Raw genomic sequence first — 14,349 nt, forward strand, 5'->3', positions numbered from 1 at the left:
AGGTGATTTCAACTTGTGCAGGGGCAGAACATGGAGGTACTGCTCCGTAGTAACCCGTACATGTACATACTTACATACTTAAGTACTACTGTACGGAGTATATACATACATGTAATACTTACCTAGTACTATGGCGCTCGGTATCGCCAAGGTACTTGCAGTACTTGGCCAGGTACGGAGAGTACTTCAGCAAGTACAAAGGCACAAGTACACGTATCACTCAAAGCGGCCACTTCAGCACAAGGCAACCACCAAAGGGGCCAATCACGTGCCTTGAACGAACGTCGTAGCCGCCGAGGAAATGGCTCGGTAACTTATCGATAAGAAACTCATATCCTCAGCAGCTCTTCTTCTGCCTCACCGTTGATGCCGCCGACTGTCTGGTCTTGGTCTATTCTTTGCGATAGCAAGCAGCCTCGATAGCTGACATGCTTCGCTTTCTACATCGCCCCAGTCGACTGCCCAGCAGAGTCGTCTACCTGGGAACTCCACTGTACAGCATCCCTCATGGCTCCAAGCCATTCTCGGTATCGAACGAGACGAGATCATCGAACCCTACCTCGGAGCCACAAGGCAAGGTGCAAAGGACGGGAGGGCGTCGCAAGGCGCAGAAAAAACGAAGAAAACAGGCATCAAAGGCCGATTCGGCAAATTTGAAACATGAATCACTGGGTTCCGGTGGTCACCATCCGAATGTTACGTTGAACGAATATTTGCGAGGCTTTCAACAAGATGGTCCCGCCGAGACGGACAGTGGTCCAGATGCCGCACCCAAGTCTTGGAAATCCATCTTAGCAGACAGAATCCAACAGCTGCGTGGGAAATATAACCCCAAGGACACGCCCAAATCAGACGAGAAGGAGAAGCCAGCGGGTGCACTGGATGAGGAGGCAGCACGAGAGGCGGTCACGAACGATGGAGCTACGCAACAAATACATTCAGGGGAATGGACATCCCTGCGCACCAAAATTCAGTCGGTCGAAGAGATTCCCGATGCGATGCCACAAAATGGGGCGTCTGAACGAGTCCAGCAGACGGGGGAGGCAGAGGCCACGGGAGAAGCTGGACAAGCGGCGGAGTCAGCCTCGAGCGATGCAACCCCATCCAAAAAAACAGGCGGCGGCGGCGGCGGAAAAGGGAAAAAGGCGAAAGGAAAGTCAAGGACTGCCGCAAAGACGGCGGCCGAGACTCCGCTGGACGTCAAGATCATTCGACCGCAAACATTGCACTTTCGGCCCGTGGAGGAGGATGAGCCGCTGCCTGTGCCACAGCTGGCGCACAATCTGGACCGTGTGCTGTTCAACCCCGGGGTCTACCACATGCAGGATCATCGTTCTCGAGTCTTCAACTTTGACCCGTACCTGGCATCGATCATGCCGGTCGAGGAGTTCGATTTTGGCGCGCTCAAGTCGTACATCACGTCGTCGGAAGATGTCAAGCTGCGGCAGCTGAGCGCAAAACATGGTCTCAAGTACTGCGGCTCGACCTCGAGCATGACTTCGATGCTTTCGCATTTCCATTTCCTGCTGTCGGCGTGGAGGAAACCGACGTTTGACAACCTTTCGCGCTCGCTGGAACCAGAGTCGGTCAACTTCACGGTGCTTTCCCGGGGACCGGCCGCGGCCTTTGCACGGTTCCAAGACGGCGTGTACGCCATCGACTCGGACAAGGAGTACGACACGGAGAACGTGCTGAGCATGCTCGGGAGGTCGATGGAAAAGCTCTTGACGCTGCCAAAGGAGGAGTTTGAACGATATCGGCGCACTCGATCTCATCAAATCTCCGAGGAGGAGCGAAATGCGGATGAATCGTATCACTACACGACAATGGGCGATTTCATGATGCGTTCGCAGCTCGACGCCCACGACGCGCGACTTCCGGGCTCCGGCATGTTTGATCTGAAGACGAGGGCGGTGGTGTCGGTTCGAATGGATGTCAAGGGGTACGAGAAGGGAGTCGGCTACGAGATCCGCAAGCGATTCGGACAGTGGGAGTCGTTTGAGCGCGAGTACTACGACATGATTCGAGCCGCCTTCCTCAAGTACTCCCTGCAAGTTCGCATGGGCCGCATGGACGGCATATTCGTCGCCTTTCACAACACGCGGCGCATATTTGGCTTCCAGTACATCAGCTTGGCCGAGATGGATCACGCGCTGCACGGCACGTCGGACCGGCGGCTGGGCGACGAGGAATTTCAGTGCAGCATCGCTCTGCTAAACGACCTGATGGATCGGGCGACGAAGCGCTTCCCAGGACGGACGCTCCGGCTGCACGTGGAGACGCGTCCGACCAAGGTGCCGCTGACGTACTTTTTCGTCGAGCCCGTGACGGAAGAGGAGATGATGAAGATTCAAGAGGCCGGCAAGCCATCTGTCGAACAGCTCGAGGACGAGATCCGCGGCATCAGCCGCAAGGAGCAGGAGGCCGAGTCCGTGGAAGAGGAGGAGGGTGCCCCGGCGGCGCGACGGACAGAGGAGGCGGACAATCTTGGGGAGGCGGACAATCTTGGGGAGGCGGACAATCTTGGGCAGGCTTCCACGACGGGCGACGCCCAGAGCGATGCTGCCTGGAAGGAGATGATGGCCAAGGTGGAGGAGGCGGTGGAGAACGAATCGGTCGGCATCCGATCCATCAAGGAGGCTGTCCAGGACGCGCTGGAGCACAGCGGCCTCCTGAGCGGGAAAACAGAGGTCGAAAGCGAGAGATGCGTCGACGACCTCGTCGCAGCTCTTACGGCGCATTCGTCGGAGATGAAAGTATCTCGCGAGTCGCCGGTCGAAAATGCCGAGGCGGGAGTCGAAGCAGAGCCGACGACGGGCGACGACGCCAAGGCAGAGACGGTCTCCCTGAGAGACCTGATCTTGAAGGTCACCGAGGACATGGAGAACAAATCGCACAGCTTGAAATCGTTCCAGCGCATTATTTCCGGCGTCGCCACGGACTCGGCAAGGCCAGGGATGGTCTCGGACGCGCGAGAGACGCCGATGGCCGCGGCATCGGCCACCGCCTCCGAGGTGTCGTCGGCCATCGATTCGGCAGCAGAAGAGGCCGAGAACGGCGGCGACGGGAGGGAAGAGCAGCCGGGCGATATACTCGGCCTCTACGTCACGATTCGAAATCGCGTCAACGGCACTTTTGTCGAGCGTCCGTCGAACCCGGGGAAGGAGTTTGACTGGACGGTGCAGTACGCCATCACGGAGCTGCCGGAGAAGAGGGCGAGACGGATCTACGACAAGATCAAGAAGCGGCGGAGGGCGGCGCTGTCGCAGAATCCCGACAGGGCGGAGGATTGGCATCGCATGTTCAAAGGGACGCTGCCGATCATGGCAAAGCAGGGCGAGACGTACAGGGCCAAGCGGACCCAGGAGGAGGCGGGCCACCCCGTCTACGTTGCGTGGGACAAGAACCCTCTGAGAACAGAAGGTCCCAGCTGGGCCGAGAAGAGCGAGTGAATGTCTTGGGCGAGGCGGAGACGGGCCACGGCGACGGGCATCGCATAGCATTGCGTTCTGTATAGTATCATTGTACGACGAAGGAGGCGGCCACCGACCTGCGCGACTTGCCAAGCAGCCATAACGGTGGCCGGCGCGACAAGAATACGACACCGCTCCCGCTGCTCGTGGCCAACGACTGACGGCGGCTTTCGGTCGAGAGAGAATCGCCATGGGCAGCGCTTGCTCACGTCTGGAATCGGGCGAAGCGCCTAGCGCACGGTTGGTCGGGAGTCGTAAGCATGGACAGTCACCGTCAAGATGCTCGCTCTCGGTCGTTTACAAACGACGACGGAGCATGGGTTCGCTGATGCATGCACGGATGCCCAGATGCTGGGTGCCAACACCGCTTCCACGGTTGGTGCGGGGCGGGGCCGATCTGGCGGCGGAGCCCGGAGGTTATGCCGGATCCGAAGCGTCGTCCGGGCGCCATCGGACGTTGCGTGACGCGTTGCTTCCTGGTCGAATCGAACGCCCGGCAGTCGCTCTTCCGTCACGATGCCGTCATCTCGTCTTTCCGGACACCAGGCCAGCACAGGCCATCCCCTGCCTCTCGTGTCGTGCCCACGAGGAGGTTCGAACAGTCCGGAATCGGACGACGACGAGAGGCAGCAGTTTCCGGGTGCCGCCGCGAAGGACACCGACAGGTACGTTCGGCACGCCACGCCGATCAGAAAATGCGTCGAGGCAGATGATTCAACCGCTTCCTCAGTACGCGCAGCAGGCATGGCTTGACGATGGCAGCCAGTCCATGTCAAAGCAGGGGATCTAGGTGCAGCCAAGGCTGAGAAGCAAGATGATGCGAGGGGGGAGGCGCATGCATGCACAGGCAACCGTGCCTACGCGCATACAGGTGCGAGTGCAAGCAGGTATTCTCGGTACATGCACTCGTAGATGCGTGTCTCGGCCACCACGGCGGGGGGCTACGTCATGGTATCTTGGGAGACTGGGAGAGTTACATTCTGCATCGAGTCACAAGACTAGACGATGTTGGAAGGTCCCTCGACGCTGCTGTTCACCATTGGCGACGGCAGGACGAGAACGGCTAGGGGTGCCGGCCAACGTCGGCTGACCGTCATCAGCCCAGCTTGATGCGAAGCTATTTTTTTCTTTAGGCCTCGCGTTCCGGTGGTGTTCCCCAACCCAACGGTGCGAACGACGTTGAGGCTCCTGGCTCGGCGGCACGACGGAGCGCAAGTCAGCGTCGCAGTAAGCAGATGAGGGAGGGCAGCGCATTGGCAGTCGGCCCAGTCCAATGGTTCGAAATAGGCACATGGTCGGGTTGGTGGTCACGCTGCCATTTTCAACTGCCGTCTGCTCTGTCTGCCGTCTGCTCTGTCTGCCGTCTGCTCTGTCTGCCGTCTGCTCTGCCTGCCGTCTGCTGTCTGCTGTCTGCCGTCAGTACGAGGGAGTGCCTGGGCAGAGAAATGTAGGTGTACTGTTTCCGTTAGGTGTGCTGTACTCTGTTTGGTGTGCTGTACTCCGTCAGGTGTGTTCCGTCAGATGTGCTGAAATTACTCCGTTAGGTGTGCTGTACTCACTACTGTACTGTACTTAGTTGCAGGTATACTGAGATATCATGTTTCATCTACTTGCCTAATCAGGAAGAATAAACTATTACCTAAGTGGGTGAACCGGAGCAGCATATTGGCTTGGTTGCATCTGCAGGTTCATCCGAGCGCTCTTGCTCAACCCACAATGGGTGGCTGCTGAGGGTCTCCCCCCCCCCCCAAGTATAGCCTCAACTCCAACTCCAACCCCATCTCGAGCCCCATCTCGAGCTCTAGCTCCCTCGTCCACCCAACCATCTCCCTCTCAAACCCCATCTCGAACCCCATCGCTTGCTCTAGCTCCCTCGTCCACCCAGCCATCTCCAACTCGAACGCCCTCTGGAACCCCATCTCGAGCCCCATCTCGAACCCCATCTCGAACCCCATCTCCAGCTCGCTCTAGCTCTCTCGTCCAACCAGCCCATCCCATGACCAACCGAACGACTCGGCTCCGCATCCAGACGCCAAGGCCGACGGGCGCGGCTGTACGACGTGTCTACTTGCGCGACACCCTCCCCTCCCCATCTGCCGGCCACCGCCGTCAACTCTGGCCTCACCGCACCGGCCGATGGCCTCCTTCTCCCAGGCGGTCTCTGACGGTACATGTGCAGGCGGCTTGACAGCCGTTTCCCGGCCCGTCGTCGGGGGCATGTCGTCGGTTGCCGCGCTCATTGGGTCACGGCACCCCCAATCCAGGCATGCTTCTCAGGGCCGCAAAATCTAGCTTCTCTTTCGAGATGCGATGCCGCTTGGATGGAACCTTGGATCCGTCCGTTCCCCTACCCTTGGATTCCATTACTATCAGCTGCAAGTTCGAATGCAGCACGGTGGACCCTGCGCCTGCCTGTCTGGCTCCTGCGAACAGCAAATGTATCGGGGGCCCTTCAGCGTGGCGGGAAAAAAAATCAATATCATGGGCTCGATCCCGTCGCCGGTCGTCGGCTGGCACTTGATCCGCGGCTTCGCACGGCATAGCAGAACATCACCATGCGTCCTCAGTCGCTGTTTCCATTGTTGGCTCTTGGGAATATCGCCCATGGCGCCGCCACCGGTGACGTCTCCCCCGGCGGCCTTGCGTTGACTCGTCGCGAACTGGAAGCTCGGGGCTTCGTCGACGACATCTGGAAGAAGATCAAGAACGTGGCCAGTTGCGCCGGCTGCGAGGTGAGTGTCGGGGCCGTCCACGCCATGGGTCGTCGGTGTGGCTTACACACAAGACAGGGCGTCTTGGGTCTGTTCAAGGGCCTCACGTGGCTCGGCGACGGCGCCTTTGTCAGGGTGACTCAAACCATCTGCAAGCTCGCCAAGGTTTGTTCCAATCTCGCGAATGCGTCACGACGCGACGCTCACGACACGCCACGCAGGTCCAGGATGCCGATGTCTGCGAAGGCGCCATCGCCCTCGAGGGCCCCGTCATCGCCAACGTCATCCGGAATTTGAAGATCGGCTCCAAGACGTCCAAGACCTTCTGCACCACTCTTTTCGGCCTCTGCGGGTTCCCCGACGTCGCGCCGTGGAGCGTGCCTTTCCCCTCGGTCAAGCCGTCCCGGAGTCGTCCCAAGTCCGGCGGCAAACCCCCGATCAAAATCGTCCACTACTCGGACATTCACATTGATCCCCTCTACGTCGCCGGCGCGTCGGCCGATTGTAGCAAGCCCATCTGCTGCAGGTGAGAGCCGGCCCGGAGCCCTGGACAGGTCGGCGGGGAACTAACGTCTGGCGACGACAAGGCCCTACACGCCCGCCGATGCGCCTGGAAAGAGCAAGTCGCCCGCGGGGCCCAACGGCGACCACAAATGCGATGTGCCCTTCAGCCTCGAGAAGAGCATGTATCGAGCCATCAACAAGGTTGCGCCCGACGCAGCCTTTGCCATCTTCACCGGCGACATTGTCGACCATGCCGTCTGGAAGACGAGCCAGACGTCCAACGCGCAGATCAGTACGCTTCCTCTCGAATTCCGACCATGGGAAATTGGCGCCGGCTAACCCTCTCCAGTCGATCACGCGTACACCACCATGAACGACTCTCTCAAGCTCGTATACGGCACCGTCGGCAACCACGAGCAGCATCCCGTGGACGCCATCCAGCCCATCTCCGTCGGCAACAACGCGAATTGGCTCTACGGCCTCCTGTCCTCCAAGTGGCAGTCGTGGATCGGCAAGCCTTCGACGGCGAGCGCCGAGAGCATGGGTGCCTACTCGACCAAGTATCCCAAGGGAAACCTACGCGTCATCTCGCTCAACACCAACCTGTACTACCAGCGAAATTACTGGCTGTACCGGAACATGGAGGACAAGGACCCCAACTCTCAGATCGCGTGGCTCGTCAGAGAACTAGACGCCGCCGAAAAGGCGGGCGAGAACGTGTACATCATCGGACACATGCCCTTGGGCGACAAGGATGCCCTGCCGGATCCGTCCAACTACCTCGACCAGATCTTGAAGCGCTACTCGTCCATCATTTCCGCCATGTTCTTCGGCCACACCCACGTCGATCACTTCGAGATCAGCTACACCGACTACGCCGCCCGGACGGCGGAGAACGCGTACCTGACGTCGTACATTGCTCCGTCGCTCACGCCGACCTCGGGCATGCCGTCGTTTCGCGTCTACGAAGTCGACCCGGACACGTTCGCCGTCAGGGATGTCATCACCTACATTGCCGACATGAAAAACCCTGCCTTTCAAACGACGGGTCCCGTGTGGGCCAAGTTCTACTCGGCCAAGGAGGCGTACGGCAAGGCGGTCGACCCGCCCGTCACGGACCCCGAGGCCGAGCTGACGCCGGCCTTTTGGCACAGGGTCACGGAAGCCTTTGAGAAGGACGCGAGCTTGTTCGACGCCTACATGGCACGCAAGAGCCGCGGGTGGAACGTGGCCAAGTGCACGGGTGACTGCAAGGCGGCCGAGCTGTGTCAGCTCCGTGCCGGCCGGGCCCAAAACAACTGCTTCGTGCCTCAACCAGGTTTCCATTTCAGCAAGCGGAGCGAGGTTGCGCACGAGCACGGCGAGCACGACGAGTGCGGCGTGCCGGTGACGATGAAGGCGCTGAGCGCGCTGACCGACAGCAAGGAGATGCTGCAAAAGTTCCAGGAGCTGATTGAAGAGGAGAGGGCTCGGGCGGAAAAGCTCGGAGAACAGCCGAAGCTGTAGCAGTAGCATCCCGCTCGGAGGCCTCTCGTTGGTTGGGATTCGGCAACGCACGCCGGTCGACGGCTGCGCACGCGAGGTCCTGGGAGGCAAAGGAACAATATTCACTCGCCATCGTGGCAGGTGGCCCTGAACCGCCTGTCGGAGCGGCACGTGACTGAAGACTTGATTCCGGCAAAAACCCAATTATCACGCAGCGAGTTCATGCTTTATTTACTGTCCAATACTTACTAGATGGGCCGTGGGAAAATCCCTCCTCCCCGTCGAACCTGGCTTGTTGTCACGCTTGTGGTTAAATGTTTGGCATGTTTCCTGTCCTCTCAGCTTGCGAAGCCTATGCCCCGTGTTCCGTTGACCTTTCCATGGCGACGCTTCCAACATAGGTCCGCATTGCGACGGTCAACGACGATGCCTAGGGTTAGGGTTATGCAGTTTCGGCTCCCGAACGGCCTGCGTATTAAATCTAGATACTCATCCTTGGTGTTTTGACCTGACCCGGAGGAGGGTGGAGTTTTGGCGCCGCCAGCGCATGCGCAGTTCACAGTGATTCAATACAAAGTTTTCCTAGGCACTCATTTAACGATACAAGGACGACTTAACTTCCAATGTACATCGTCGTTGACCAACTGAGGCTCGACTCACGTGCTTTACGCAAGCCAACAGGAACGCAAGTGGGCATTAAAGCTGATTGCCGTCTTTTTCAACAGATGCACGATAGGTTGGGTAAACGGCTTGAGCTCGTCGATTGGATTATAATCTCTTGATGCTGACCGTGCCAGGATGCGGCGGACGTGCACACCATGGTATTGTGCGGCAGACAGGGAGCGAGAATGGCGAGGTGGGATGAGCGTCCATTGTGGAGCGATCAACACCCTCCACCAGGCGGATCTCGCTGTGGAGCCGCCAGCGCACCCGAGGGTGGGGATGCAGACCGAACAATAGCCGTCAGCCAATCCGCCCAACACGTTCCGCCGCAGTGCGGTTACAGTGAGTGCCGAGTACTGTACATGTACTCCATAGTAAGTACGGAGTACTCCGTATGACCTGCGTAATTATCGCTAATGGGCTCATTCAAGTATTACATGTACATGTGCATGTACCTACAGACGCGTGCTTACTTGCTTGCATTGTACAATTGCCATGATTACTCGTACTATGGAGTAATACAAGTCGAGAGCCTGCGTAATTCAGTGTACAATGTATTGTATCCGCACTTGCTCCCTACTCCGTACTTGTACCTACATGTTCTTACTATAATAGTACCTGGCTGTTCCATAATGCTTGTTGTAATTCCTCGGCCCCAGTACAACTGCCTAGTATTACTTCGTTACTTACTAGTACTTACATGTACATGTACTATACACCCAAGTACAAGCACTGCATGTACTCGGCGGTTGGTGCGAGACGAGGCCCAAGTACGGAGTACATGCACAGCACACGTCAATATGGTATTAATTACTCCGCACGTCATGTAAACAGCACACCTACAAGTGCATGTGCTAGGCACCTACGGGCAGCACTAATACCAACTGCGTGGAACGGAGAACTTGGAACGGAGCCCGTAAGTAGGTGCTCGTGTCGTGTTCGGAGTGCTGTACAGCTGCTGGCCGCTAGCAAGTGTACATGTACGCGTCTCAGCTGTACATGCACAATCACGGTAGGGCGCCGGCATCCATTATTACCGAGCCCTCAGTCTCAATCGATGCGGTCCTGCAGATGCATTGTTCATCATCACAAAACGTTGACGGCATCAAGCAGTCGCCTCCACGAACTGTTCAGCATTTCCGCCCAACTCTGCTTGCATGCAGCCCGGACTGCGGCCGAGGCTGCAGGCGCGGCCCTCGCTGCTGGACTTGCTGATACGCCGCAGGAGGAGCGAGAGCGACGATGCGCCTGGCCGGCCGAGCTCGCTGTTCCGTAGCAGTTCGTGTCCTGGTGCCGCGACGGTGACGGCTGCCGCAGCCGCTGGCCGCACGAGTACATCGTCGCCTCCACTGTCGCCGCCAGCAGCTCCCACTAATCCCGATGCCAACCCTCCACCAGCGACGCCGCCGCCGCGGCCGCCACAACCACCGCCTGGAGCGCGAGCACCACTATTATTACCACCACCCTATCCTGAGACCGCAGCTGTAGAGCTGCCGAGCCCAAACTCTCCACTCTCAACCTCAACCTCATCCGCCTCCACCCCTCCGCCGTCCCCCCCACAGTCTCCCTCGCCGCTCTCCTCCTCCTCCATCGTCGACGAAGAAGCCGAGCCGACCGACGCTCCGCCCAAGATGGTTGCTGTCCGTTTTCCCCGTCACCCTCCACCGCAGCACCCTGCCAGCACCTCTCGGCGACGGTGAAGCCGTGAATCCTCATCCACCTGCCCCTCCCCCTTCGTCTCGAACACGCACGCACACTTCCCCTCGCCCTGGGCACCGCGGCGGCGTCGTCGGAGCTGACGTTGCCTCTTCCAGAAGAAAGCAAACGACCACGATGGCGAGGCCATCCAGTATGGTGGGAGCTCCCCCCCCCTCCCCCCCGGGACCTTGGCCCGCCTCGCTACCCTTGGCTGACAGACTGCTCGTCTTCTCAGGCAAAATCTTCTCCGTCTCGGGGTCAGTCGAACCGACGGAACAAACGACGTTGCCTGCGGCCCGAGCATGTGGCTAACCCGTCGGATAGGCCCGTCGTCATCGCCGAGGACATGATCGGCGTTGCCATGTACGAGCTGGTAGGTCGGATCCCGCCACGACGGCAGGCGGAAGCGAGCGAACCGTCCCCGGCTGACCTTGCCCCGTCGGCGGCGCCGCGCAGGTCAAAGTAGGCCACAGCAACCTCGTCGGCGAGGTGATTCGAATCAACGCCGATCAAGCGACCATTCAGGTCTACGAGGAGACCGGTACGTACGACGTCGATCACCCGCCGGCCACGCTCCCGCCGCGCCCGAGCCACGCACGCATGACTGACCGCAAGCAGCCGGCGTCAAGGTCGGCGACCCCGTCGGCCGAACCGGCAAGCCCTTGTCCGTCGAGCTCGGCCCCGGCCTCCTCAACGGCATCTACGACGGCATCCAGCGGCCCCTCGAGGACATCGCCCACGTGGCCAAGAGCATCTACATCCCCCGCGGCATCGCCGTCCCCGCCCTCGACCGAGTCAAGAAGTGGGATTTCACGCCGACGATGAAGGTGGGCGATCACATCACGGGCGGTGACATCTGGGGCACCGTCTTCGAGAACTCGTTCATCTCGACGCACAGGATCATGCTCCCGCCCCGCGCCCGCGGCGTCATCACGAGGATCGCGCCCAAGGGAGCCTACACGGTGGCGGAGAAGATCCTCGAGGTCGAGTTCGCCGGCGTCAAGACCGAGTACCCCATGATGCAGCTGTGGCCCACGCGCGTCCCCCGGCCGACGACGGAGAAGCTCGCCGCCGATCAGCCCTTCATCGTCGGCCAGCGCGTCCTCGACGCCCTCTTCCCCGGCGTCCAGGGCGGCACGACGGCCATCCCGGGGGCCTTTGGCTGCGGCAAGACGGTCATCAGCCAGTCGGTTTCCAAGTTCTCCAACAGCGACGTCATAGTCTACGTCGGCTGCGGCGAGCGCGGCAACGAGATGGCCGAGGTCCTCAAGGATTTCCCCGAGCTCACCATCGACGTCGACGGCCGCAAGGAGCAGATCATGAAGCGGACGACGCTCATCGCCAACACGTCCAACATGCCCGTCGCCGCGCGCGAGGCCTCCATCTACACGGGCATCACCGTGGCCGAGTACTTCCGCGACCAGGGCCTCAACGTCGCCATGATGGCCGACTCGACCTCCCGCTGGGCCGAGGCGCTGCGAGAGATCTCGGGCCGTCTCGGCGAGATGCCGGCGGACCAGGGCTTCCCCGCCTACCTCGGTGCCAAGCTCGCCTCCTTCTACGAGCGGGCCGGCAACGTCAAGTCGCTCGGCTCGCCCGAGCGCAGCGGCAGCGTCAGCATCGTCGGCGCCGTCAGCCCGCCCGGCGGCGACTTCTCCGACCCCGTCACCACGTCGACGCTCAACATCGTCCAGGTCTTCTGGGGTCTCGACAAGAAGCTCGCCCAGCGCAAGCACTTCCCCTCCATCAACACGGCCGCCTCCTACTCCAAGTACACCAACGTGCTCGACAAGTGGTACGAGAAGGACTACCCCGACTTCCCGAGGCTGCGCGACCGCATCAAGCAGCTGCTGACGGACTCGGAGGAGCTCGACCAGGTGGTGCAGCTCGTCGGCAAGAGCGCCCTGTCGGACCAGGACAAGATCACCCTCGACCTCGCCAGCCTCATCAAGGAGGACTTTCTGCAGCAGAACGGCTACTCCGACTACGATCAGTTCTGCCCCATGTGGAAGACGGAGTGGATGATGAAGCTCATGGTCGGCTTCCACGACGAGTCGCAGAAGGCCATCGCCCAGGGCCAGAGCTGGGCCAAGGTGCGCGAGGCCACGACCGAGCTGCAGGCCAAGCTGAGGCAGCTCAAGTTCGAGCTGCCCTCGGAAGGCCAGGAGGCCGTTTCCAAGAAGGTTCGTCCACCCGACCCGTCCGTCCCCTTGCGCCGTTGACGCTCCGGGGTTGCTAACGTCGGTCTAGTACGAGGCCATCCAGCAGACCATGATGGACAAGTTTGCCTCCGTCACGGACGAGTAGACGGGAGGTCCGTCATGTTTCCTTTCCTCGTTGACGAGAGGCGCGGTTGCTGCATTGTAAGCATGTGTTCGTGGTCCTGTTATAGAAGGGTGCTTTGTCCGTCCGTCAGAGGGAGTGGCGTGATTTCAGAGTATGCCTAGTACGGTACGCCGCCTTCTCGAGGTGTGTTCAATCGATAGCCTGATTTCGTACTGGCCAGTGCCGTTGGCGTGCGTGCGCTTCGAGGGTACGATCTGCCCAAGGTTAGATGTGTAGGAGGTTCGTTTGTATGCAGAATGCAGCACAATCAACGCTGCTGCAATGCATGGGTGGGCGATGGTTGGGACCCACAGACCGAACTTGCTGAGTAAGTAATAATTACTGGTGCTGCCGCCGCCGCCACAGGTCTGCGCCAACCGCTGTGGCTACAGCCTACAGTAATTACTATGCTTGTACTTACAGCGCACGATGCCCACTGCTGGTCCCGCCCCAAGCCCCAACCGATCGACCTCACCACATCCGCGACGATTTTCGATGCCGTTTCCACGTACGCAGCGTACTCGGTGCCCGCTCCCCGGTTGAGCGCAACCATGTCGGAGGAGCTGCTGGACGAAGTGGAGGCCATCAACTCCATCTACGGCGACGAATCACTTGTGCTGGCCGACGAGGAGGGCGGATCGGGGACGGCGACATCGTCGTCGACATCGTCGAGGTACATCCTGAGCTTGCCGGCCGGTGCGTCGTCGCTGCGTCTCGAGTTCCCAGCCTCGTACCCGTTGGAGCCGCCCTCGGTACTTGGAACGCAGCATTCGTCAGGGGGGGTTCGGGGCGCCGGCGCGCGGGACAAGGCGTTGTTTGCCGAGGTTTTGCGGGAAGTCTTTGACGTCGGCGCTGTCTGTCTCTTCGATGCTGTCGAGGAGTTTGGTCGGCGAGTGCAGGATCACGACGACGACAATGGCGATGATGACGGTATTCAAAAGGACGAGGACGACGAGGACGAGCAGGCGAAGCAGCAGCAGCAGCAGCAGGACGACGCTGGAGCAGGCAATGTCAAGTCGACGGCGACGCCCACGTGGAGCGTATCAACACCCTTCATCGAGAACCGGTCGACGTTTATAGCCCATGCCACTGGCGGCGTGACATCGGTCTCGCAGGCGCGCGCATTTGTCGCCCATCTCCTCGCGTCCGACAAACGGATCCGCAGCGCGACGCACAACATGACGGCATGGCGCATTCGCGGGTCGGTCGCCGGTACCTCCTACCAAGACTGCGACGATGACGGCGAGACGGCGGCCGGTAGTCGACTCCTCCATCTCCTCCAGCTCATGGGTCTTTGGGACGTACTCGTCGTCGTCACTCGCTGGTACGGCGGCGTGAAGCTCGGCCCGAGACGGTTCGCCATCATCAACGCTGCAGCGAGGGATGCCCTTGTCAGGGCTGGCCTGGTGGGAGGCGGAGACAACAACAGTAAAGGCGACGAGAAGGATAAAGAGAAGGAAAAGGAAAAGAACAAGGGTCGGTGAGGCTAA

General features: G+C 60.0%; 4 protein-coding genes across 4 annotated transcripts; all 4 read left to right on the plus strand.

Annotated features, from left to right (window-relative positions):
* Positions 1–428: 428 nt before the first annotated feature.
* On the plus strand, positions 429–3,452 carry DCS_02651 (PET127-like protein; the record flags this gene model as incomplete). Its single annotated transcript, XM_040799978.1, has 1 exon — positions 429–3,452. One exon carries the CDS (start codon positions 429–431, stop codon positions 3,450–3,452), a length of 3,024 nt encoding a protein of 1,007 aa, XP_040660861.1.
* Positions 3,453–6,028: 2,576 nt separating this feature from the next.
* DCS_02652 (acid sphingomyelinase) lies at positions 6,029–8,194 on the plus strand (the record flags this gene model as incomplete). Its single annotated transcript, XM_040799979.1, has 5 exons — positions 6,029–6,205; positions 6,263–6,349; positions 6,406–6,710; positions 6,772–6,980; positions 7,038–8,194. 5 exons carry the CDS (start codon positions 6,029–6,031, stop codon positions 8,192–8,194), a joined length of 1,935 nt encoding a protein of 644 aa, XP_040660862.1.
* A 1,799-nt stretch (positions 8,195–9,993) lies between these two features.
* Positions 9,994–12,841, plus strand: DCS_02653 (vacuolar ATP synthase catalytic subunit A; the record flags this gene model as incomplete). Its single annotated transcript, XM_040799980.1, has 7 exons — positions 9,994–10,476; positions 10,651–10,690; positions 10,770–10,791; positions 10,859–10,907; positions 10,991–11,075; positions 11,153–12,717; positions 12,785–12,841. 7 exons carry the CDS (start codon positions 9,994–9,996, stop codon positions 12,839–12,841), a joined length of 2,301 nt encoding a protein of 766 aa, XP_040660863.1.
* A 425-nt stretch (positions 12,842–13,266) lies between these two features.
* Positions 13,267–14,343, plus strand: DCS_02654 (Protein IMPACT like protein; the record flags this gene model as incomplete). The annotated part of the gene is made up of 1 exon (XM_040799981.1): positions 13,267–14,343. One exon carries the CDS (start codon positions 13,267–13,269, stop codon positions 14,341–14,343), a length of 1,077 nt encoding a protein of 358 aa, XP_040660864.1.
* Between the last annotated feature and the right edge of the window lie 6 nt (positions 14,344–14,349).

The sequence above is a fragment of the Drechmeria coniospora genome, chromosome 01 (assembly GCF_001625195.1).
Source record: "Drechmeria coniospora strain ARSEF 6962 chromosome 01, whole genome shotgun sequence".
Classification (NCBI taxonomy): domain Eukaryota; kingdom Fungi; phylum Ascomycota; class Sordariomycetes; order Hypocreales; family Ophiocordycipitaceae; genus Drechmeria; species Drechmeria coniospora.